Source organism: Pristiophorus japonicus, chromosome 5 (genome assembly GCF_044704955.1).
Source record: "Pristiophorus japonicus isolate sPriJap1 chromosome 5, sPriJap1.hap1, whole genome shotgun sequence".
Classification (NCBI taxonomy): Eukaryota; Metazoa; Chordata; class Chondrichthyes; family Pristiophoridae; genus Pristiophorus; species Pristiophorus japonicus.
In genome coordinates, this window is record NC_091981.1 from 19,081,592 (window position 1) to 19,108,451 (window position 26,860).

The following is a 26,860-nucleotide window of genomic DNA, read 5'->3' on the forward strand; positions in this document are numbered from 1 at the left end:
GATGAGTGCTCACATTTGAAATATTAATCTAACTTGGTGTAACGATGCTGATTGACTTTCCATTCCCAGCATTTTTGGGTTTCTATAAAGGCACCTAGTATTGTACCTCATTTTAGGAACGGTGATTTGGTGCTTTCACATTCTACCCAACAAACTTGAGGTCATCCAAAACTTGGCAACCCATGTTCTATCTCGCACCAAGTCCCGCTCACCCATCACCCCTATGCTCGCTCACCAACATTGGTTCCCAGTTAAACAGCGCCTCGATTTCAAAATTTTCGTCCTTGTTTACAAACCCCGCCATGGCCTCGCTCCTCCCTGTCTCTAATCTCCTTCAGCCCCACAAACCCCCCTCGAGATGTCTGCGCTCCTCAAATTCTGCCCTCTTGAGCATCCCTGATTATAATCGCTCCACCATTGGTGGCCGTGCCTTCTGTTGCCTAGGCCCCAAGCTCTGGAACTCCCTCCCTAAACCTCTCCGCCTCTCTCCCTCTCTTTCCTCTATTAAGACGCTCCTTAAAACCTACCTCTTTGACCAAGCTTTTGGTCATCTGCCATAATTTCTTATGTAGCTCGGTGTCAAATTTTTGTCTTATAACACTCCTGCGAAGCTCCTTGGGACGTTCTATTATGTTAAAGGCCCTATATAAATACAAGTTGTTGTTGTTATAAAATCTTCAGAGGATTGGGAACAAGAAAATAAATCATTCCGAGCATTTCGCCGTGAATGGGTCAGACAAATGTGGCACATAAAAAAAAACTCAACAATCTGACAATGAATTGACATATTTCCCTTTCTGTTACAGAATATCTGGAAGTTTGGGGCGTTGATGTGCACCCAAGTCCAGATGAAGCTAACAAAAAACAGCATCATACGGAGCTCTACGAAAGCAGTAACCTAATTGTGAGACGTGGCCAGCCTTTCCAGATCACCATTACCTTCAACCGTGCTTACGATTCAGGAAAAGACAGATTGTGGATTGACTTTTTGATTGGTGAGTACTTAGCCAAAGTTGTGCTGCCACAGACTGAGTCAGTCATCATCATCATAGGCAGTCCCTCGAAATCGAGGAAGACTTGCTTCCACTCTCAAAATGAGTCCTTAGGTGGCTGAACAGTCCAATACGAGAACCGCAGTCTCTGTCACAGGTGGGAGAGACAGTCATTGAAGGAAAGGGTGGGTGGGGAGTCTGGTTTGCCGCACGCTCCTTCCGCTGCCTGCGCTTGATTTCTGCATGCTCTCGGCGGTGAGACTCGAGGTGCTCAGCGCCCTCCCGGATGCACTTCCTCCACTTAGGGCGGTCTTTGGCCAGGGACTCCCAGCTGTCGGTGGGGATGTTGCACTTTATCAGGGAGGCTTTGAGGGTGTCCTTGTAACGTTTCCCCTGCCCACCTTTGGCTCGCTTGCCGTGAAGGAGTTCCGAGTCGAGCACTTGCTTTGGGAGCCTCGTGTCAGGCATGCTGAGCCAGTATAATACCTTGAAATCAGTCAACATGTATCTGGATTTGTTTTTAGCAACATAGGAACAGGAGTAGGCCATTCGGTCCCTCAAGCCTGTTCCGCCATTCAATGAGATTGTGGCTGTTCTTTGACCTAACTCCATATACCCACCTTTGCCCCATATCCCTAATATCTTCGGTTAAAAAAAATCTAGCAATCTAAGATTTAAAATGAACAATTGACCTAGCATCAATTGCTGTTTGTAGAAGAGATTTCCAAACTTCTACCACCTTTGCGTGTAGAAGTGTTTCCTAATTTCACTCCTGAAAGGCTTAGCTCTATTTTTTAGACCATTACCCCATGTCCTAGACTACCCAACCAGCGGAAATAGTTTTGCTCTATCTACCCTATCAGTTCCCCTTTAATATCTTGAAAATTTCAATCAAATCACTCTTTAACCTTCTGAATTCCAGGGAATACAACCTTAGTTTGTGTAATCTCTCCTTGGAGTTTTACCCTTGGAGACCAGGTATTATTCTGGTAAACCTACACTGCACTCCCTCCAAGGCCAATATATCCTCCCTAATGTCTGGTACCCAGAACTGCTGATAGTACTCAAGGTGTGGCACAAACAGGACTTTGTATAGCTGAAGCCCCAAGCAGCCAGATATGAAGAGCAGCACTAACCAGGCTCCCCCGACCCCAGTCAAGCCCCTCTCTGTACGGAGGCCAATCAAGATATTGAACAATGTAACCTGTTTTTGGGGTCCCGGCTATTTGCCTTTGCCTGTATCTCCCATTGCATGTCAGGCGTACTAGTCTGAGCTCTGTAAGAGCTCTGTGTATACACCATTACTAGCCCGAAATCTTTGATATTTACCAAGTATTCCTGAGTGAAGATGAGAGAATTAAGACTAACTGGTAGAATGACAACACTGTCAAGTCTACCTCAGTTTCCAGAAAAAATTCTATTTTCACATACCTGAAATGAAGTGGAACAAGCATATGCAAGTAATGGTCGGGAAACATCTCGCAAACAGCAACTAAAACATATTTAGGTTCCGTCTAAACAGTGAGAAGGAGAGAAAACAGTCAAAGATGAAGGCGCTTGACTGTAAAAAAGCAAATTCCAATGACATTAAGAAGAGAAATAGCCCAGATCATTTGGAAAGAAATATTGGGAAAGAACATAAGAGATAGGAGCAGGAGTAGGCCATTTTAGATGAAGTCCTTACTACTTGGGGGATCAAGGGGTATGGCGAGAAAGCAGGAAGGGGGTACTGAAGTTTCATGTTCAGCCATGAACTCATTGAATGGCGGTGCAGGCTAGAAGGGCTGAATGGCCTGCTCCTGCACCTATTTTCTATGTTTCTATGTTTCTATTTGGCCCCTCGAGCCTGCTCTGCCATTTAATAAGATCATGGCTGATCTGATCTTGGGCTCAGCTCCACTTCCCCGCCTGCTCCCCATAACCCTTCACTCCCTTATCATTCAAAAATCTGTCTATCTCCACCTGAAATATATTCACTGACCCAATCTCCACAGCTCTCTGGGGCAGAGAATTCCACAGATTTACCGCCCTCTGAGAAAAGAAATTCCTCCTCATCACAGTTCTAAATGGGTGACCCCTTATTCTTAAAAATTTTTCTTAACAATAGAAAATGGTTTAAATTCAAGCAGGAGGTTATTGAGATGCAGAACAGATATATTCCCACAAGAAGCAAAGGGAGTGCAGCAAAAGCTGGTGTTTCTGGGATGAGTAGAGAACTTCAAATTATAATGAGACAGGACAAAGAGGCGTATGATAAAACGAGGGCTGATAATATGATCAAAAATCAAGCAGAGTCTAGAAAATATAGAAGAAAATTAGCATTTGTAATGAAGCAAGACTGCAGGGAACTTAAAAAGAAATAGCAAAGGATTGTATAGATACATAAAAAGAATAAAGAACAGAGGTGATTATAGATGGAAAAATAAATCATTTTAGGGAATTTGAAGGAATGGTGGAAATACTAATTGAACCTGTTTCCACAAAGCAATGTGATATTAGGACACAAAGGGTACGAGAGGAGATAGAGCACTGCGATAGGACAACTATAGATAAAGAAGTGGAAATGTAAACGTTGGGGGAGCCCTGGTGGAAAAGACATTAGGTACTCACGGCATCCTAGAATGCTCAGTGAAGTCAGAGGGGAAATATCAGAGGCTCGAACCATAATCTGTCAAACATACTTGGATTTGGAAGTTGGGCCAGAGGACTGGAAGATTGCCGGCGTAACATTTCTGTTCATAAGTTTGAAAGGGATAAATCGGGTAACTACAGACCAGTCAGCCTAATATCAGTAGTTGGCAAGTTTCTAAGGGCCATAACGCAGAATAAACCAATACTCTAAAAGTAGTTAAAAACAACCAGCACAGGTCTGAAAAATATAAACGAGATCATAGAATCATAGAGTCATAGAATGATGCAGGACGGAAGGAGGCCATTTGGCCCATTGTGCCCTGTTTGGTAGAGCTATCCAACTAGTCCCACTTACCTGCTTTTACTTCGTAGCCCTGTAAATGTTTCTGTTGTGTATGCAATAACTGTTAAACTGAGTACTGTTTAACTCCAAGAGGAAGACCTTAGCTCTGCTTTATTAAGGCCCAAAGTGACTAATATACAAAATAGCTGGCCTTTTATACTTGGGCTGCACACACGTGCGTGCAGCCCAATGGCCTCCAACGGTGACGCCATCTAGTGGCTAGTGATCCCCAAAATACACCAGACGAATTCCCGGGATGGCAGGAATGACATATGAAGAAAGACTGGATCGGCTAGGCTTATACTCACTGGAATTGAGAAGAATGAGAGGGGATCTCATTGAAACATATAAAATTATGACGGGACTGGACAGGTTAGATGCAGGAAGAATGTTCCCAATGTTGAGGAAGTCCAGAACCAGGGGTCACAGTCTCAGGATAAGGGGTAAGCCATTTAGGACCGAGATGAGGAGAAACTTCTTCACTCAGAGAGTGGTGAACCTGTGGAATGCTCTACCACAGAAAGTTGTGGAGTCCAGTTCGTTGGATATATTCAAGAGAGAGTTAGATGTGGCCCTTACGGCTAAGGGGATCAGGGTGTATGGAGAGAAAGTGGGAGTGGGGTACTGAAGTTGCATGATCAGCCATGATCATACTGAATGGCGGTGCAGGCTCGAAGGGCCAAATGGCCTGATTTTGCACCTATTTTCTGTGTTTCTATATTTCTGATGTGAGAAGAGCCCGATCCTAGATACACTTAGATGGCCGCATATTTTTTTATTTGTTCATGGCTTGTGTGTCTCGCTGGCAAGGCCACCATTTATTGTCCATCGCTAATTGTTCTTGAGAAGTTGGTAATAAGCTGCCTTCTTGAACTACTGCAGTCCCATGTGGTGAAGGTACTCCCACAGTGCTGTTAGAAAGGGAGTTCCAGGATTTTGGGCCAGCTACAATAAAGGAATGCCGCTTTATTTCCAAGTCAGGATGGTGTGTGACTTGAAGGAGAACTTGGAGGTGATAGTGGTCCCATGCGCTTACTGCCCTTGTCCTTTGAGCTGGTAGAGGTCGGGGCTTTGGGAGGTGCTGTCGAAGAAGCCTTAGCGAGTTGCTGCAGTGCAGCTTGTCCTGGATGGTGTCGAGCTTCTTGAGTGTTGGCGCTATACTGATCCAGGCATATATCACATTGAAAGGCAAATGAGGCTGGTAGATGTGTTCTTGTGCTTGCTAGGCATTTGATAGCCAGACACGGAACTTCGCACTCTCAAATTCAGAAGCAGAGAAGATCCTGGGGCCGAAATTGCCCGAAACGAGTCACAATCTACCGTTTTCCAAGTGTTCCATCTGCCCCAATGCATAGGGTGGACAGTCTGGAGAAATTCAGGTGGTTGTGGCTTATTTTGGAGCAGGGCGTAAGCGCGTTTGGGTCAGACTAGCCGCCACTAGCGGAATGGCCGACGCTCAAGGTCATCAGCGCCGTGTTGATGACATCAACGCGTTGGCGCGTCACAACATCCCTCCCTTTCAGTTAAAGGGGAGGGCTGCTACGAATTCTGCAGCCACTTCACTGGCAAACATTGGGCCACCAGGGAGGGTTTCAGTCGGGCCAACGGCCTGGCACCCAAGAGGGGGTTCCAGGGTGCCTGTTGGCAACCCGGCCGAAGCCGCGGCTATAACCGTCAACCCGACCTGGCAGTCAGCCGACAAAAAAAGCATGGCAGTGCTATCTCCCCTTTAAGGACGGCCATGCTGCCCAGCCAATGACTGTAGGGGTCACTGACCGGCAGCGGCGCAGTCCCGCGGGGCAATTCCAGAAAGGGGCAATTTCCCGCGGGCCAATTTCGGGAAGGGGTTGCCACCAGTCGGTATGGGGTCGGCGCATGCACGAAGTGGGAGAAAATGGGCGGAGCGGACACCGCTCCAAACCTGAAGAAGGGCAATATATAAAATGGCTGCCGCTTTCAGGCGGCCACGGGCCTTACAGAAATTGGGAATTTTGGCCCCCCCTATGTTTTATTAAAAAGGGATATAGAGTACAAGAGCAGAGTTAATGCCAAACCTCTGCAAATCATTGGTTAGGCCACTGTAAGAATATTATGCCCAGTTTTGCGTGGCCTACTGCAGGAAGGATGTCAAGGCCATGGAGATGTACTGAAATCATACCAGGGACAAGAAGCTTTCGGTATGAGGAGAGACCAGAGAAACTGGGGCTGTTTTCACTGGAACAGAGAATGGTAACAGTAAATCTACCGAGTTATTCAAAATTGAGACGTTTTAATGAGGTAAATTGGAGAAAATTATTTCCATTGGTGCTGGTAACCAGAGAACATAAATTTAAATAATCTTCACCTCAAGAATGAAAGGAGAGATCGAAAGATTTTTTAAATGCAGTGAGTTATTAAAAGGGAAGTGGATAAATATTTGAAGAAGAAAAATTCAGGTCAATAATCTTGTATCATTCCCAGGAGGGAATCGGGTAAATATCCAACTCACTGTATAGGAGATGAAAGGATGGTGTGATTCAAAGATTCTGTGACAGACTACGCAAACTTCAACACTGTTAAAAGAAAATATAGTCTACAAAAGATCAAATAATCTATATATAAAATTGCAAAAAACTTTTTGTGGAGCACTCATTTCTTGGTGTCACTATTCTCGGAGAAGTTTTTCGTCAATATTTACCAATATAAATTGTTTGGCAACAGCTCTCAGTTTTGCTATGTCAACTGTCCCAATGTACTTGCAGGCTCTGGCCACCAGATGTCGCTCTGGAGCAAGATTCTGAAAGTCCTCTCCCAACTCTGTTCAACAGTGCAGACAATTTATTAACTTATTTAAAGCAAACAGGGTCAAGATGAACCTGTGGAAATCTTAACTGTCGCACTTAATTATTATGGCCCAGAAATTGCGGTCGGAGGCTTCCCGCGGGCAGATGCCTCTGACGGGAGAATCTACCTGGTGGTCCTGGAGGTTCGGAGGCTTGTGGTCCTGGCCCTCTACGCGAAGGCCTGCGTAGATGCCCATGTATCCCAGGAACGTAAGAGTTCTATATACGGGATCACCATAAGTATGAATGGGAATGCCCCCAAAAACATTGAAAATAACTTTTTTTTAAAACCATCACATTTTGAATAAAAATGGAATTTAATTATTTATTTAAACAAAAATGTAATTTTTTGGCAAAAGAAATTTACATATTTTAAAGGGTCTAAAAATAAACTTACCCTATTCAACAGGATTTTAAATGTTTAAATTATTTTTTTTAATTTTTTTTTCTGTACTTGTTACGTTGATAAAAGCATGCCTTGCACCTGCTTTTTTCAGTTGTAAGAATTTGAAGGATATTCGCTGGGCAGGAATTGGGCAAAAACCCAACTCTCCGCCCACGGAGGCCTTTTACTTCCGGATACGTGCGATCTGTCAGAAGAATTTTTGACATATCGCAAGTGCCAGGTTTAGGCGCATGCGCTGCGCAGACCTAAAGCTGGAACTTGCGGGGATCCCCTCAGGCGGATGCGCTCCTCGTACATGCCCGTGGGGAGCGTGATTTCAGGCCCATTACTTGCTACCAGCAAGCCAGGCAACCCACCAGGAAGACAAAGTCGGAAAATGGCTCCTTGCATCTATTACCACTTTCACCTTGCAGCACTCCCAGCAGTTTAGCAACAGCAGCGTAAAGTGAGTGAGGCGGCAGTATTACCTCCAGCAGTGTGGAGAACTTTTGCAAAGTTAGCACCAGCCCATCTTTTCTCTGTCCACATCTACTGGCTGGCAATGTGAAGCGCGATTTTAAACTCCCTCCGCCCAGCAGAAGGCTTATCGCCCCGTTCCCGTTTGCTTCCCGCCCGCCGTTACCTTAACTCCAGAATTTTCTGAAGTGGCTTAAGTGGCCTGAAGCAGTATTCAAATCGGGGTCAAGATCAGGACCCTGAATCACTTTTAATATCTAAAAGTAGAGGTAGCCGCTGAATAAAAGATCGCGGGACTGGGTTCAAAAGGTCATTAGAAGCAGTATTCAAAGGTGCATCACCTTCGGTTGGTATCTGTTTGCTGTGGTGTTTCTTTGCAGCAGGGTCTGCCTTGGAGATTGTTGTTTCCATCATTTGTTCTGCTTCCAGACCCTCAAAGCTCAGAGCTTATGATGTGTGTCCTTCTTATCACTTTGGTTACACGACGAGGAGGAGAAAGAACAGCAGCAGCAGGCTGGCCAACAGTGCGAGCAGCAGTTGGACTTCTTAGGGCCACATGAGGGGGATCGGCTGTTCAAAGAAGTCCTTACCCAGACCGTAGGGTGTTCCACTTTCCTGCAATTGTCTGAAAGGCAGTGCATGTGGAGGTCGCACTTCTCCAGACAGGTTGTCACAGAGCAGCAATGGAGGCCTTAGAAAATAGAACACTTTTTGTTTATCATTCTTTAGGATGTGGACAGCATTTATTGCCCATCCCTAGTTACTCTTGAGAAAGTGCTGGTGTCTCTGCTACTTGAAGCACTGCAGTCCATGTGTTGAAGGTAGTTCCAAAGGGCCCAAGTTTCCACATGATTTGCGCCTGATTTTTAGGAGCAACTGGTGGAGAACGGACTATCTTAGAAATCGCAATTCTCCACATTTTTTTTTCTGCAGTTCTAGTCAGGTAGAACAGTTCTACTTTGGAACAGAATTTTTTCTTCAAAAGTCCGGCCACTGACACCTGATTTCAAAGTTTCCACAGTGAAAACATACTCCAAACTAACTTAGAATGGAGCAAGTGAAGATTTTTGTAGAACTGAAAAAACCTTGTCTACACATTAAAAAATCAGGCGCAGGTTACAAATTAGGCGTCCAGAACGAGGTGGGGGGGGGGGAAGGGAAGTCATTAAATTCTACAATAAATTCTTATTTTTACTTCTACAAATATTATACAAATAAATCCAACCTGAATAAAAATTTATAAGCAAAGAAAAGATTAAATAAACCATCTTCCTACCTGTGTGAAAGTGCTTCAGCCAGCCTCACAAGTTCGTTCGTTCGTTCCCGACGGCAGTGGGGGAGGAGGAAGATGTTCCCGACGGCAGTGGGGGAGGAGGAAGACGTTCCCGACGGCGGGCGGGAAGGAGACAGTGAGGAGGCTGCAGGAAGCCTCAGTGCTGATGCGCTGATGGCAATGTGCTTTTATTTAAAAATTTTCAAAAATTAAACAGCTGGAAAGAACTACAAAAATGGCCGAGTGCCAATGTTTCCTTCACACTGCGCGTGTGCGAACGCTCCAACGCGCACGCGCAGCGTTGCCGGCAGGAAAAAAACTAATTTAAATAGTACCCGCCCCCTCCCACTTACAAAATCGGCACGAGTGTAGGCTCCGCCCCCCCTGGGCGCCGCGCCAAGCAGACAAGGAGCTGCAGGGCTCTCTAGAATCGCGAGGTTTTTTTCCGGCGCCGTTTTAGGCGCGAAAAACGGGCGCCCAGCTCGGAGGGGCACCCGTTTTTTATCTTGTGGAAACTTGGGCCCAAAGTGTTGTTAGGTAGGGAGTGTAACATCGAGGTCCCCCTAGTGGACTACTGCTCCACCTAGTGGACTACTGTAGTGATGCAACTACTGCTGTCAATACAATAAAAGTCACATGCTGTATTGGAGCCATCTTGTGTAGTATGTTTGTTAGTGATGTCGTAATGAATATGTCACAGGGAGTACCATGATTTTGACCCAGTGACATTGAAGGAACAGCCATATATGTCCAAGTCAGGATGGTGTGTGGGAACTTGGAGGTGATCCTGATGCCTTTATCCTTCTAGTTGGTGCAGGTTGTGGGTTTGGGAGGTGCTGCCAAAGAAGCCTTGGTGACTTGTTGCGGTATAACCTGCAGTATACATTGCAGCCACGGTACGTCGGTGGTGGGGGCAGTAAATATTTAAGCTAGTGGATGGGGTGCAGATCAAGCAGACTGCTTTGTTGTGGAGGGTGTCGAGCTTCTTGAGTGTTGTTGCAGCTACAACCATCCAGCCAAGTGGCGAGTATTCGATCATATCCTGACTTGTTTCTTGTGGGTGGAGGAGAGGCTTTGGGAGTCAGGAGTTGAGGCTTATGCTGCAGCATACCCTGTCTCTGACCTGCTCTCATAGCTACGGCATTTTTGTGGCTGGTCCAGCTGAGTTTCTCAAATGATACCCCCAGGATATTGATGATGGGAGATTCGGCGATGGTAATGCCATTGAATGTCAAAAGGATGTGGTTGGGCTCTCTTTTGTTGAAGGTGGTCATCGCCTGACACTTTTGTGGCGCGAAGGTTACTTGCCACTTTTCAGCCCAAGCCTAGATGCTATTCAGAACTCGTTGAATGTGAGCATGGACTGCTTCAGTTTCTGAGGAACTGTGAATGGAGCTGAACACTGTGCAATCATCAGGGAATGTCCCAATTTCTGGCCTTATGATGAAGAGAAGGTCAGTACTGAAGCAATTGAAGATAGTTGGGCCAAGAATGCTGCCTTGAGGACCTCCTGCTGTGATGTCCTGGGGCTGAGATGATTGGCTTCCAACAACCATAAGCATTTTCCCTGGTGCATGGTATGGCTCCAGCCACAGGGAAGTTTTCCCCCAATCCCCATTGATTTCAGTTTTACACTCAGTCGAGCTCTACCTTGATGTCAAGGGCAGTCACTCTCACCTCGGCCTCTAGAATTCAGCTCTCTTGTCGACTTTTGTACTAAGGCTGCAATAAGGTCTGGAGCTGAGTGGTCCTGGCACAACCCAAACTGGGCATCGGTGAGCAGATTATTGGGGAGTAAGTGCCATTTGATAGCACTGTCGACCACTCCTTCCATCACTTTGCTGATGATTGGGAGTAAGTGGATTGGACGGTCATTGGCCTGGTTGGATTTTCCCGCTTTTTTTGAACAGGCCACACCTGGACAATTTTCCACATTGTCAGGTAGATGCCAGTGTTGCAGCTATACTGGATCAGCTTAGCTCAAGGTGCAGCAGATTTCGGAACACAGGTCTTCAGCATTACAGCCAGAATTTTGTCGAGGCCCATAGCCTATGCTGTGTCCAGTGCACTCAACCAGTTCTTAATGTCATGGGGAGTGAATCGAATTGGCTGAAGACTGTCATCTATATTGGTGAGGATCTTTGGAGGAGGCCGAGAAGGATTGTGTGCTCTGCACTTCTGGCTGAACGCTCACGTGCTGGGCTCTGCCATCATTGCGGATGAGAATATTTATAGAGCCTCCTCCTCTCCCTGTTAGTTGCTTAATTGTGCACTACCATTCACGACTGGATGTGACAGGATTGCAGAGCTTTAATTTGATCTGTTGGTTATGGGATCACTTGGCTCTGTCACTAGCATGCTGCTTTCGCTAGTCAGCATGTATATAGTCCTGTGCTGTACGTTTACCTAATTTTCAGCCACGACTGATGCTGCTCCTGTCATGAGCCATTGAGCCAAGGTTGATCACCTAGCTTGACGGTGATGGAAGAATGAGGGATATGCCAGGCCATGAGGTCACAGATAATTCTGCTACGATCAATGGTGCACAGCACCTCATGAATGCCCAGTTTTGAGCTGCTAGATCTGGTGTTAATAAAACTCATATAGGATGGTGGTAGTGCCACATTGCGAGCACCATCGGAGCAGGCCGGGGAGTGGAAGGAGCAGTGTGGCGGCGTACCACTCCAGGGAGCAGCATGTTCTGGAGCAGGAGAGCAATGGCAGTGAAAAGGGACATCACCGAGATCCTGGTCGGTGATTGGAGCGTGGGCAGGTACTGCAGGAGCGGCGAGGTTGGGGCGAAGGAGCGGCGAGAGATTGTAGAGGGACGTGATTGGGGCCCAGGAGAGGCGCGAGTTCGGGGCCCAGAAGAGGCGAGGGCCCAGGGGCAGCACGGGCCAGCCCACACTGCGATATGTGTGCGCACAAAGTCCGTGCAGCAGAACTGGTCTCCAGTCGTCTTGCTTAATCCTTGCCACTGGACCAAGACCTAGCTCTGTCAAGCCCATGTGGTGGCTGGTGTGCAACGGTCACCACGTGTTAAAAAAATCCACGCACAAGCACCTTCCATCCTTCAAGATTTAGTTCGGTACCTGGAATTTTAGGTCCTTCATTGAAACACCTGTGAACTTTTTGACGTGGAAGCAAGTCATCCTCGATTCGAGGGACTGCCTATGATGATGATGAGTGCCACACGACATGATGCAGTGTGGCGTCACTGTGAAAATAAGACTTGGTTTCCACAAGGACTGTGTGGCACTCACTTTTGCCAATGCTTTCCTGAACAGACACATATGTGACAGGTAGATTGGCGAGGATGAGACCAAGTTGGTTGCACTCTCGTGTTGGTGTTCTAACTGCCTGCCGCAAGCCCAGTCTGGCAACTATGTCCTTCCGGACTTGACCAGCTCGGTCAATAGTGGTGCTACCAAGACACTATTGGCGAGGGACATTGAAGTCCCCCATCCAAAGTACGTTCTGTGCCCTTTCTGTTCTCAGTGCTTCCTCTAAGTGGTGTTCAACATGAAGGAATACCGAGTCATCTGCTGAGGGAGTGTAGTAGGTGGCAATAAGCAAGAGGTCTCCTTGCTCACATAGAAACAGAGAAAATAGGTGCAGGAGCAGGCCATTCGGCTCTTCGAGCCTGCACCGCCATTCAATATGATCATGGCTGATCATTCAACCTCAGTACCCCACCCCAGCCTTCTCTCCATATCCCCTGATCCCTTTAGCCATAAGGACCACATCTAACTCCCTTTTGAAAATGTCCAACGAACTGGACTCAACAACTTTCTGTGGCAGAGAATTCCACATAGTTCACAACTCTCTGGGTGAAAAAGTTTCTCCTCATCTCGGTCCTATATGGCTTACCCCTTATCCTTGGAATGTATCCGCTGGTTTTGGACTTCCCCAACATCGGGAACATTCTTCCTGCATCTAACCTGTCCAGTCCCGTCAGAATTTTATACGTTTCTATAAGATCCTCATTCTTCTCAATTCCAGTGAGTATAAGCCTAGCCGATCCAGTCTTTCCTGACATGTCAGTCCTGCCATCCCGGGAATCAGTCTGGCGAACCTTCGCTGCACTCCCTCAATAGCAAGCATGTCCTTCCTCAGACTAGGAGACCAAAACTGCACACAATACTCAAGGTGTGGTCTCACCAAGGCCCTGTACAACTGCAGCAAGACCTTCTTGCTCCTCTACTCAAATCCCCTCACTATGAAGGCCATCATGCCATTTGCTTTCTTTACTGCCTGCTGTACCTGCATGCCTACCTTCAATGACTAATGTACCTTGACACCCAGGTCTCGTTGCACCTCTCCTTTTACTAATCTGTCACCATTCAGATAATAATCTGCCTTCCGGTTTTTGCCTCCAAAGTGGATAACCTCACATTTATCCACATTATACTGCATCTGCCATGCATTTGCCCACTAACCTAACCTGTCCAAGTTCCCCTGCAGCCTCTTAGCATCTTCCTCGCAGCTCGCACTGCCACCCAGTTTAGTGTCATCTGCAAACTTGGAGATGTTACATTCAATTCCTTCGTCTAAATCATTAATGTATATTGTAAATAGCTGGGGTCCCAGCACTGAGCCCTGCGGCACCCCACTAGTCACTGCCTGCCATTCTGAAAAGGACCCGTTTATTCCCACTCTTTGCTTCCTGTCTGCCAACCATTTCCCTATCCATGTCAATACCTTATCCCCAATACCATGTGCCCTAATTTTGCACAATAATCTCTTGTGTGGGAGAGCCTTTTGAAAGTCCAAATACACCACATCTACTGGTTCTCCCTTATCCACTCTACTAGCTACATCCTCAGAAAACTCTAAAAGATTTGTCAAGCATGATTTCCCTTTCATAAATCCATGCTGACTTGGACCGATCCTGCCACTGCTTTCCAAATGCGCTGCTATTTCATCTTTAATAATTGACTCCAGCATTTTCCCCACCACCAATGTCAGGCTAACTGGTCTATAATTCCCTGTTTACTCTCTCCCTCCTTTTTTTAAAATGTGGGGTTACGTTAGCTACCCTCCAATCCATAGGAATGGATCCAGAGTCCATGGAATGTTGAAAAATGACCACCAATGCATCTACTATTTCTAGGGCCACTTCCTTAAGTACTCTGGGATGCAGACTATCAGGCCCTGGGGATTTATCGGCCTTCAGTCCCTTCAATTTCCCTAACACCATTTCCTGACCTCCCCTTTCTCGCTAAACCCTCGGTCCCCTAGTATTTTCGGGAGGTTATTCGTGTCTTCCTTAATGAAGACAGAACCAAAGTATTTGTTCAATTGGTCTGCCATTTCCTTGTTCCCCATTATGAATTCACCTAATTCTGACTGCAAGGGACCTACATTAGTCTTCACTAATCCTTTTCTCTTCACATACCTATAAAAGCTTTTGCAGTCAGTTTTTATGTTCCCTGCAAGCTTACTCTCATCCTCTATTTTCCCCCTCTTGATTAAACCCTTAGTCCTCTAAATTCTAAATTTCTGTCAGTCCTCAGGTTTGCTGCTAATTTATATGCCTCTTCCTTAGATTTAACACTTGCCCTAATTTCCCTTGTTAGCCACGTTTGAGCCACCATCCCTGTTTTATTTTTACGCCACATAGGGATGTACAATTGCTGTAGTTCATCCATGTGATTTTTAAATGTCACCCATTGCCTATCCACCTTCAACCCTTTAAGTATCATTTGCCAGTCTGTCCTAGCCAAATCACGTCTCATACAGTCGAAGTTTCCTTTCTTTAAGTTCAGGACTCTAGTCTCTGAATTAACTGTGTCGCTCTCCATCTTAATGAAGAATTCTACCATATTATGATCACTCTTCCCCAAGGGGCCACGCCCATCCAGATTGCTAATTAATCCTCTCTCGTTACACAAGGCCAGTCTAGGATGGCCTGCTCTTTAGTTGGTTTCACGACATATTGGTTTAGAAAACCATCCCTTATACACTCCAGGAACTCCTCCTCCACAGTATTGCTACTAGTTTGGTTAGCCCAATCAATATGTAGATTAAAGTCACCCATGATAACTTCTGTACCCTTATTGCACGCGTCCCTAATTTCCTGTTTGATGCCGCCCCTAACCTCCCTGCTACTGTTTAGGGGTCTGTACACAACTCCCACTAACGTTTTCTGCCCTTTGGTGTTTCGCAGCTCTACCCATACAGATTCCACATCATCCACGATAATGTCCTTCCTTACTATTGCGTTAATCTCCTCTTTAACCAGTAACGTTACCCCACCTCCTTTTCCTTCTTGTCTGTCCTTCCTGAATATTGAATACCCCTGGATGTTGAGTTCCCAGACTTGTTTTCCCTGGAGCCATGTCTCCGTAATCCCAATTACATCATAGCCATTAACAGCTATCTACGCAGTTAATTCATCCACCTTATTACATAGAAACATAGAAACATAGAAAATAGGTGCAGGAGCAGGCCATTCGGCCCTTCGAGTCTGCACTGCCATTCAATATGATCATGGCTGATCACTCAACCTCAGTACCCCACCCCAGCCTTCTCTCCATACCCCCTGATCCCTTTAGCCGTAAGGGTCACATCTAGCTCCCTTTTGAATATATCTAACGAACTGGCCTCTACAACTATTTGTGGTAGAGAATTCCACAGGTTCACAGGTTCTGAGTGAAGAAGTTTCTTGGTCCTAAATGCTTACCCATAATCCTCGCATTGAGACTCAGAGCCTTCAGGCTTCAGGCTTGTTTTTTTAACACTCTTTGTTCTTTTAGAATTATGTTGTAATGTGGTCCTTTTTGATTTTTGCCCTTGATTTCTCTGCTTTCCACTCTTGTTTTTCTCCTTCCTACCTTTTGCTTCTGCCCCCTTTTTACTTCCCTCTGTCTCCCTGCATTGATTCTCATCCCCCTGCCATTTTAGTTTAAATCCTACCCAACAGCACTAGCAAACACTCCCCCTCGGACATCGGTTCCGGTCCTGCCCAGGTGCAGACCGTCCGGTTTGTACTGGTCCCACCTCCCCCAGGGAATTTGAATCCCTCCTCCTTGCACCATTCCTCAAGCCACGTATTGATCTGAGCAATCCTGCGATTCCTGCTCTGACGAGCACGTGGTACTGGTAGCAATCCTGAGATTACGACCTTTGAGGTCCTACTTTTTACTTTAACTCCTAGCTCCCTAAATTCAGCTTGTAGAACCTCATCCCGTTTTTTACCTATATCATTGGTACCTGTATGCACCACGACAACTGGCTGATCACCCTCCCCCTCCAGAATGCGCTGCAGCCGCTCCGAGACATCCTTGACCCTTGCACCAGGGAGGCAACATACCATCCTGGAGTCTCATTTGCGGCCGCAGAAATGTCTATCTATTCCCCTTACAATAGAATCCCCGATCACCATAGCTCTCGCACTCTTTTTCCTGCCCTCCTGTGCAGCAGAGCCATCCCTGGTGCCTTGGACTTGGCTGCTGCTTCCTTCCCCTGCTGAGCCACCTCCCTCAACAGGACCCAAAACGCTGTATCTGTTTTGGAGGGAGATGACCGCAGTAGACCCCTGCACCACCTACCTTCCCTTGCTTTTCCTGATGGTCACCCATTCCCTATCTGGCTGTGCAACCTTTAACACTGTGGTGTGACCAACTCACTAAACTTGCTAGTCACGACATCCTCAGCATCAAATGGGACCTGAAGCCATGAGGCTCCATGGGGTCCAGAGTCAATATTGAGAATTCCCAGTACGCCCCCCCCCCACTCCCCTATGGATACCGTTGTGCCCCACCTCTGGTGGGCCTGTCCTGCCGGTGAGACAGGACATACCCAGGGATGGTGATGGAGGAGTTGGACGATGGTTGATCGATATGAGTCTGTATGAACATGTCAGGCTGTTGCCTATCTAGTCATAGAACCATAAAATCATAGAACGGAGAAGACCAATAAGTAAACTGTAACATTGTTATAACCAATTTAAGGGTATCTAAGGGTTAAGGCATGGCAGGAGAGCTCGGTCACATGATATGCTCTTCCGGTGCCATGTGGGAACTCAGGGACGCTTCCGGTGTCCCTGACGACTACGTGTGTAAGAAGTGTATCCGCCTCCATCTCCTGATGGACCGCGTTGCAGAATTGGAGCTGAGGGTGGATTCACTCTGGAGCATCCACGATGCTGAGAATGACATAAGTGGCACGTGTAGTGAGTTGGTCTTACCGCATGAGAAGGATCCACAGCCAGCTAGAGAATGGAAGACCAGCAGGAAGAGTAGTACAAAGAAGGTAGTGCAGGGGTCCCCTGTGGTCATCCCCCTGCAAAACAGATACACTGTTTTGAGTGCTGTTGAGGGAGATGACTCATTAGGGGAGAGCAACAGCAGCCAAGTTCATGGCACCATGGCTGGCTCTGTTGTACAGAAGGGCATAAAAAAGAGTGGGAGAGCGATAGTGATAGGGGATTCAATCATAAGGGGAATAGATAGGCGTTTCTGCGGCCGCAATCGAGAGTCCAGGATGGTATGTTACCTCCCTGGTGCAAGGGTCAAGGATGTCTCCGAGCGAGTGCAGGACATTCTGAAAAGGGAGGGAGAACAGCCAGTTGTCGTGGTGCACATTGGTACCAACGACATAGGTAAAAAAAGGGATAAGGTCCTACGAGACGAATTGAAGGAGCTAGGAGTTAAATTAAAAAGTAGGACCTCAAAAGTAGTAATCTCGGGATTGCGACCAGTGCCACGTGCTAGTCAGAGTAGGAATCGCAGGATAGCACAGATGAATATGTGGCTTGAGCAGTGGTGCAACAGGGAGGGATTCAAATTCGTGGGGCATTGGAACAGGTTCTGGGGGAGGTGGGACCAGTACAAACCGGACGGTCTGCACTTGGGCAGGAACGGAACCAATGTCCTAGGGAGAGTGCTTGCTAGTGCTGTTGGTGAGGAGTTAAACTAATATGGCAGGGGGATGGGAACCAATACAGGGAGACAGAGGGAAACAAAAAGGAGACAAAAACAAAAGACAGAAAAGGGATGAGTAAAAGTGGAGGGCAGAGAAACCAAAGGCAAGAAACAAAAAAGGACCACTGAATATAAAAGGGCTGCAGGAGGGATAAAAACTAAAAATCATGGTTTAAAAACTAGGATGAAAACACTCTACCTAAATGCACGCAACATTAGAAATAAAGTAAATGAGTTGACGGCACAAATCATTACAAATGGGTATGATTTGGTGGCAATTACAGAGACATGGTTGCAAGGTGGCCAGGACTGGGAATTAAACGTACAGGGGTATCTGACGATTCGGAAAGATAGACAAGAAGGGAAGGGAGGTGGGGTAGCTCTGTTAATAAGGGATGATATCAGGGCAGTTGTGAGGGATGATATTGGCTCCAATGAACAAAATGTTGAATCATTGTGGGTGGAGATTAGAGATAGTAAGGGAAAAAAGTCACTGGTCGGTGTAGTTTATAGGCCCCCAAATAATAACTTCATGGTGGGGCGGGCAATAATCAACGAATAATGGAGGCATGTGAAAAAGGAACGGCAGTAGTTATGGAGGATTTTAATCTGCATATCGATTGGTCAAATCAAATCGCAGGGGGTAGCCTGGAGGAGGAATTCATAGAATGCATACGGGATTGTTTCTTAGAACAGTATGTAACAGAGCCTACAAGGGAGCAAGCCATTTTTGATCTGGTCCTGTGTAACGAGACAGGAAAAATAAATGATCTCCTCATAAAAGATCCTCTCGGAATGAGTGATCACAATATGGTTGAATTTGTAATACAGATTGAGGATGAGGAAGTTGTGTCAGAAACGAGAGTACTATGCTTAAACAAAGGAGACTACAGTGGGATGAGGGCAGAGTTGGCTAAAGTAGACTGGAAACAAGGACTAAACGGTGGCACAATTGAGGAACAGTGGAGGACTTTTAAGGAGCTCTTTCATAATGCGCAACAAAAATATATTCCAGTGAAAAAGAAGGGCGGCAAGAGAAGAGATAACCAGCCGTGGATAACCAAGGAAATAAAGGAAAGTATCAAATCAAAGACCAATGCGTATAAGGTGGCCAAGGTTAGTGGGAAACTAGAGGATTGGGAAGATTTTAAGCAACAGCAAAGAATGACTAAAAAAGCAATAAAGAAAGGGAAGACAGATTACGAAGGTAAACTTGCTCAAAACATAAAAACAGATAGTAAAAGCTTTTACAGATATATAAAACGGAAAAGAGTGACTAAAGTAAATGTTGGTCCCTTAGAAGACGAAAAGGGGGATTTAATAATGGGAAATGTGGAAATGGCTGAGACCTTAAACAATTATTTTGCTTCCGTCTTCACAGTGGAAGACACAAAAACCATGCCAAAAATTGCTGGTCATAGGAATGTGGGAAGGGAGGACCTTGAGATGATCACTATCACTCGGGAAGTAGTGCTGGACAGACTAATGGGATTGAAGGTAGATAAGTCCCCTGGTCCTGATGAAATGCATCCCAGGGTATTAAAAGAGATGGCGGAAGTTATAGCAGATGCATTTGTTATAATCTACCAAAATTCTCTGGACTCTGGGGAGGTACCAGCGGATTGGAGAGCAGCTAATGTAACGCCTCTGTTTAAAAAGGGGGGCAGGTAAAAGGCAGCTAACTATAGGCCGGTTAGTTTAACATCTGTAGTGGGGAAAATGCTTGAAACTATCATTAAGAAGAAATAGCGGGACATCTGGATAGGAATAGTGCAATCAAGCAGACGCAGCATGGATTCATGAAAGGGAAATCATGTTTAACTAACTTACTGGAAATCTTTGAGGATATAAGAGCATGGTGGATAGAGGTGTACCGATGGATGTGGTGTATTTAGATTTCCAAAAGGCATTCGATAAGGTGCCACACAAAAGGTTACTGCAGAAGATAAAGGTACGCGGAGTCAGAGGAAATGTATTAGCATGGATAGAGAATTGGCTGGCGAACAGAAAGCAGAGAGTCGGGATAAATGGGTCCTTTTCCGGTTGGAAATCAGTGGTTAGTGGTGTGCCACAGGGATCAGTGCTGGGACCACAGCTGTTTACAATATACATAGATGACCTAGAGGAGGGGACAGAGTGTAGTGCAACAAAATTTGCAGATGACACTAAGGTTAGTGGGAAAGCGGGTTGTGTCGAGGACTCAGAGAGGCTACAAGGAGATTTGGATAGGTTAAGCGAATGGGCTATGGTTTGGCAGATGGAATACAATGTCGGAAAGTGTGAGGTCATCCACCTTGGGAAAAAAAACAGTAAAAGGGAATATTATTTGAATGGAGAGAAATTACAACATGCTGTGGTGCAGAGGGACCTGGGGGTCCTTGTGCATGAAACTCTTTTAGAGTCTACCTGCAAAACATAAACATTAAACCGTGCCACCCGACCTGGGTGACACACCAGACATTTACAAGGCCCTTTTTTTCCTTTTTTTGGTTTTTTTTTGTGTTTTTCTTTTTTTTTGGTTTTTTTTTTGGGCACTAAAATCACAATTTTTCCCCAGTGCCCCCTATAAAAGGGAAGGGGACACTAAAAGCACCGGCAATTAAAACAAATTAAACTTTAAAACGTAAAATCAAATTAAAATTTGGTTGCCGGGCGTGATGATGCACTCCAGTCCCTCCGGTGCCCACCTCTCGCGGAAGGCCGCGAGCGTACCGGTGGACACCACGTGCTCCATCTCCAAGGACACCCTGGACCGGATGTAAGAGCGGAAGAGAGGCAGGCAGTCAGGTTGAACGACCCCCTCGACCGCCCGCTGCCTGGACCGGCTGATGGCACCCTTGGCCGTGCCCAGGAGCAGTCCTACGAGGAGGCCTTCGGACCTACCCGCTCCCCTCCGCACAGGGTGCCCAAAGATCAGGAGAGTGGGACTGAAGTGCAGCCAGAATTTCAGGAGCAGCCCCTTCAAATAATAAAACAGGGGCTGCAACCTTGTGCATTCCATAAAAACATGGAACACGGACTCTTCCAGACCGCAGAAATTGCAGGCGGCCTGGGAGTCCGTGAACCGGCTTAAAAATTTGTTGCACGGCACTGCTCCGTGCACCACCCTCCAGGCCAAGTCCCCGATGAATAGTGGGAGGACCCCTGCGTAGAGTGCCCTCCATCGGGGACCCCCGCCTCCTCCGGACGGCAAGATAGTACGCCACGGCGTGTCCGGACGGCCGGCGAGGATGGCAAAGTTGAGAGTGTGCAGGAGCAGCCCGTACAGGAAACCCCTCCGCGCGGAACTGAAAGGCACGGAGGGAATTTCCCCGAGGCGGCTCAAGTTGTGAGGCGCCGGCCCCCGAGGGAGGTTCCGGGGTTTGGCGCCGATGAGGAATTCCATCCGGACGGGGGTCAGTTCGGACGGGATCTCCCCACGTGCTTGAGCCTCCTCGATACACCTAACGGAGTCAGGGCCCAGAGCTGTTTTTAGCGACTCGATGGCATCGGCCGCGTGGCGGACGTTGGCAGAATTTAGGCGCCGCGCCAGCGTGTCTGGCGCCATCCAGCCCGCTCCTCCGCCATCGAGCAGGTCCCTGACCCTGGTCACCTCACCAGCCACAGCCCTCTCTTCCGACCGCCACATAAAACCTCGGTCGTGGAGGTACGGATTCCCGAGCAGCGGCTCCTGCAGGACGGCCGCCACTCCAGCCGGCGGAGAGCTGCGCTTGGTGGAGACTTTGTTCCAGACCCTGATGAGTTCCCTGTAAAAGACAGGCAGCTCCCGGAGGGCGGTCCTGGCACACCCCAAGTTCACAAACAGGAGCTGCGTGTCATAATTGAGGTCGCGCTGCTGGTGGAAGAAATACCTCGCCAGAGCACACCACCTAGGAGGGGGCTCGACGTAAAGGTATCTCTGCAGGGTCTGAAGACGGAAAGTCGCGAGCTGGGCGCTGACGCACACCAACGACTGACCGCCCTCCTCAAGCGGGAGACTCAAGACCGCAGCAGAGACCCAGTGCTTCCTGTTGTTCCAGAAGAAGTCCACCAGCTTCTTCTGTATCTTGGCGACAAACGCAGGGGGAGGGGTCAAAGTGACCAGCCGGTACCACAACATTGCGGCCACCAGCTGGTTTATGACTAGCGCTCGACCCCTGTAGGACAGCACTCGGAGCAGTCCTGTCCAGCGCCCTAGGCGAGCGGCGACCTTAGCCTCCAGCTCCTGCCAGTTCGCCGGCCAGGCTCCCTCGCCGGGGCTAAGGTAGACTCCCAGATAGAGGAGATGGGTCGTGCTCCAGGCAAAAGGCCTGAGCTCCCCCGGCAGGGAGTCCACCCGCCACTGACCCACCAGGAGTCCGGAACATTTCTCCCAGTTGATCCTGGCGGAGGACGCGGCCGAGTAAATCTCCTGGCACTCACGCATCCTCCGCAGGTCAGCGGGATCCTCTACCGCGAGGAGCACGTCATCGGCATAAGCCGAGAGGACGACCTCCACGCCTCCTTGTGCATGAATCCCAAAAGGTTAGTTTGCAGGTGCAGCAGGTAATCAGGAAGGCAAATGGAATGTTGGCCTTCATTGCGAAAGGGATGAGTACAAAAGCAGGGAGGTGTTGCTGCAACTGTATAAGGTATTGGTAAGGCCGCACCTGGAGTACTGCGTGCAGTTTTGGTCACCTTACTTAAGGAAGGATATACTAGCTTTGGAAGGGGTACAGAGACGATTCACTAGGCTGATTCGAGAAATGAGGGGGTTAACTTATGATGATAGATTGAGTAGACTGGGTCTTTACTCCTTGGAGTTCAGAAGGATGAGGGGTGATCTTATAGAAACATTTAAAATAATGAAAGGGATAGATAAGATAGAGGCAGAGAGGTTGTTTCCACTGGTCGGGGAGACTAGAACTAGGGGGCACAGCCTCAAAATACGGAGGAGCCAATTTAAAACGAAGTTGAGAAAGAATTTCTTCTCCCAGAGGGTTGTGAATCTGTGGAATTATCTGCCCAGGGAAGCAGTTGAGGCTGGCTCATTGAATGTGTTCAAGTCAAAGATAGATATATTTTTAAGCAATAAGGGAATTAAGAGTTGCGGGGAGATGGCGGGTAAGTGGAGCTGAGTCCACGGCCAGATCAACCATGATCTTGTTGAGTGGCGGAGCGGGCTCGAGGGGCTAGATGGCCTGCTCCTGTTCCTAATTCTTATGTTCTTAATTGGCCTGCCCTGTCTATGCCGGCTCCTCTGCTCTTTCCCCACTGTCTGTGGGACAGTTCTCCCAACGTTGACACCAGTCCCCATCTTTTAGTGAGAACTGGGCTGGGTGTCTCTTTGTCATGTCCTGTTCAATACCTGGGTTACAGCCGAGTGGTGCGTCTAGCTTTATTCTTGTATTTCTTTGAAACAGTTTGATACAACTGAGTGACTTGCTAGGCCACTTCAGAGGTCAGGAAAGAGTTAGCCATGTTGGTGTGGGACTGGAGTCACATATAGACCAGACCAATTAAGGACAGCAAATTTCCTTCCCTGAAGGACACGAGTGAACCAGTTGGGCTTTTAGCAGCACTCTAGTGGCTCTGGTACCAGCTATTTATTTCCAGACTTTGGGATTTGAGTTCATGTTCCACTGGATTTCCAGTCCATTAACATCTCCACCACACGGCCATATCGGAGAACTGTTTTTGCATGTTAGGTCTTAAACAACAAAGTGTAGCTGGAGGAAATTACAACAGGGACAAATGTCTCAGAAAATTGACCATGTTGATTGCTGAGAGCACCTAAAGGCTTCGGGGCTGGTTTGCCACTTAGCGTGTAAAGCTATGTAAAATACTTGCTTTTCTGGCATCATGAAATAATTTTCAGAGTACACAGATGCCATATAAATCTATCTTTATAAAACAGCAAAAACTCAGAACTAGTGATTTCATGCTTTGGGTATGCAGTAAACAGATTTTACCAGCAAAATAACTTATATAACAAACCATCTGTGTGTTACAAGTCAGCTGGCTGAAAATGCACTTGAATGCACAGTGGAAATCCATGATTAGGAGCCTAAAGGTTAGTTTAGTAAGTTTTTAATTGTGTGCCAATTATGGTCTCATTTTTCAACAGTAATATTACAGCATGGGTATTTCTCGCCACATAATTATTTATGTCAGTGACAAATGTACATTAGTGACCAGCAATGTGGGAATGTGGTATCCCTCTTGCATGCAGTCTGGTTTCCACCTGTTCTAAAATTGCTGTGGAGGCATTGTGGATGATGTGAGCTGCTTTGCTTGAGGCAGGAATTGGGCTTGTTCTGTTACTGCTGGCATAATTGATCATTAAAGCGGCGAGCACACCAAATTCGAGTCATTACGTATCACACAATGAGCATGTGAATTGGGTCTCCATACGAGCCAAGTTCCTGCCTGACTGGATTTTAAAAGGTGTTGCTATTTCACCAAGTTCATTACACTAGCGGCTCGCTTACAGTGCTCGCTTGGCATTCGATGCAGTTGAAAAAGATGAGTTGCAGGGCAGAAGGGCTGCCGGGAACGGTAGCAGAGCGGTAATGTTACTGGTAATCCAGATGCCTGGACTAATAATCTGGAGGCATGAGTTCAAATCCCACCATGGCGGCTGGGGAATTTAAATTCAGTGAATTAAATAAATCTGGAATTTATAAAATCTGGTATCGGTAATGGTGACCATGAAATGACCAGATTGCCGTAACCCATCTGGTTCACTAATGTCGTTTAAGGAAAGAAACTTGCCGTCCTTACCTTGGTCTGGCCTATATGTGACTCCAGACCCACAGCAATGTGGTTGACGCTTAACTGCCCTCTGAAATGGCCTAGCAAACCACTCAGTTGTAACGAACCGCTACAAAAAACACCACACGGACTACAACGGTTCAAGAAGGCGGCTCACCACCACCTTCTCGAGGGCAGTTAGGGATGGGCAATAAATGATGGCCATGTCAGTGACGCCCACATCCTGGAACGAATTTTTTAAAAAATAAGGGAACACCAAGAGGCATGTTGTCTGGACTCATTGCTACGTCGCCCATCAGTCCCGGGCAAAGCTAGCTGGCAACAACTGAAGAGCAATTCACCCAGAGGCAAAGGTTTAGCAGAGAGGGAGTTTCTGAATTGTGCCACCTACTTCAAGAAGGCCTTCAGACAACTTTGTATGTAGAAACCTGAGAATGAGCTATAAATCTATCCATTGCGTTCTTTTTCCAGAATTTTCCAATGACCACAATCTTTTATGCCTCCAGTTCCTTTCAGGTCAGTGCAAGGGTCATCAGTGGTGTCACCCAGTGGTGCATAAAGAAATGACTTAACATAGGATAACATAGGAAATAGGTGCATGAGCAGGCCATTCGGCCCTTCGAACCTGCACCACCATTCAATAAGATCATGGCTGATCATTCCCTCAGTACCCCTTTCCTGCTTTCTCTCCATACCCCTTATCCCCTTAGTCGTAAGGGCCATATCTAACTCCCTCTTGAATATATCCAATGAACTGGCATCAACAACTCTCTGCGGCAGGGAATTCCATAGGTTAACAACTCTCTGAGTGAAGAAGTTTCTCCTCATCTCTGTCCTAAATGGCCTACCCCTTATCCTAAGACTATGTTCCCTGGTTCTGGACTTCCCCAACATCGAGAACATTCTTCCCGCATCTAACCTGTCCAGTCCCGTCAGAATCTTACACGTTTCTATGAGATCCCCTCTCATCCTTCTAAACTCCAGTGAATAAAGGCCCAGTTGATCCAGTCTCTCCTCATATGACAGTCCAGCCATCCCTGGAATCAGTCTGGTGAACCTTCGCTGCACTCCCTCAATAGCAAGAACATCCTTCCTCAGATTAGGAGACCAAAACTGCACACAATATTCCAGGTGAGGCCTCACTAAGGCCCTGTACAACTGCATTAAGACCTCCTTGCTCCGATATTCAAATCCCCTAGCTATGAAGGCCAACATACCATTTGGCTTCTTTTCCGCCTGCTGTACCTTTGTGCCCACTTTCAGTGACTGATGAACCATGACACCCGAGTCTCGTTGCACCTCCCCTTTTCCTAATCTGCCCCCATTCAGATAATATTCTGCCTTCGTGTTTTTGCCCCCAAAATGGATAACCTCACATTTATCCACATTATACTGCACCTGCCATGCATTTGCCCACTCACCTAACCTGTCCAATTCACCCTGCAGCCTATTAGCGTCCTCCTCGCAGCTCACACCGCCACCCAGTTTAGTGTCATCCGCAAACTTGGAGATATTACACTCAGTTCCTTCATCTAAACCGTTAATGTATATTGTAAAGAACTGGGATCCCAGCACTGAGCCCTGCGGCACTCGACTAGTCACTGCCTGCCATTCTGAAAAGGATTGACTGGCAACAAGGGAATAAGGGGTTATGGGGAGTGGGCAGGGAAGTGGACCTGAGTCCATGATCAGATCAGCCATGATCATATTAAATGGCGGAGAAGGCTCGAGGGGCCGTATGGCCTACTCCTGCTCCTATTTTTTATGTTCTTATGTCCCGCACAGGAGATTGGTGTACAAAATCAAAGCATGTGGCATTGGGGGTAATGTACTGGCGTGGATAGAGAACTGGTTGGCAGACAGGAAGCAGAGAGTCGGGATAAACGGGTCCTTTTCAGAATGGCAGGCAGTGACTAGTGGAGTGCCGCAGGACTCAGTGCTGGGACCCCAGCTCTTTGCAATATACATTAACAAATTAGATGAAGGAATAGAGTGTAATATCTCCAGGTTTGCGGATGACACTAAAATGGGTGGTGGTGTGAACTGTGAGGAGGATGCTAAGAGACTGCAGGGTGACTTGGACAGGTTAGGTGAGTGGGCAAATGAGTGGCAGATGCAGTATAAGATGGATAAATGTGAGGTTATCCATTTTGGGGGCAAAAACACGAAGGCAGAATATTATTTGAATGGCGGCAGATTAGGACAAGAGGAGGTGCAACGAGACTTGGGTGTCATGGTTCATCAGTCACTGAAAGTGGGCACACAGGTACAGCAGGCG

At 47.1% G+C, this 26,860-nt stretch overlaps 1 protein-coding gene across 3 annotated transcripts in view; it reads left to right on the top strand.

Moving 5' to 3' along the window:
- Positions 1-26,860, top strand: part of LOC139263749 (coagulation factor XIII A chain-like) — a 134,980-nt gene that overhangs the window by 35,865 nt on the left and 72,255 nt on the right. For all 3 annotated transcript variants that reach the window (XM_070879787.1, XM_070879789.1, XM_070879788.1), the window contains exon 3: positions 807-995. In XM_070879787.1, the coding sequence (XP_070735888.1) occupies positions 807-995 (189 nt within the window). The remainder of the gene's footprint in view (positions 1-806; positions 996-26,860) is intronic.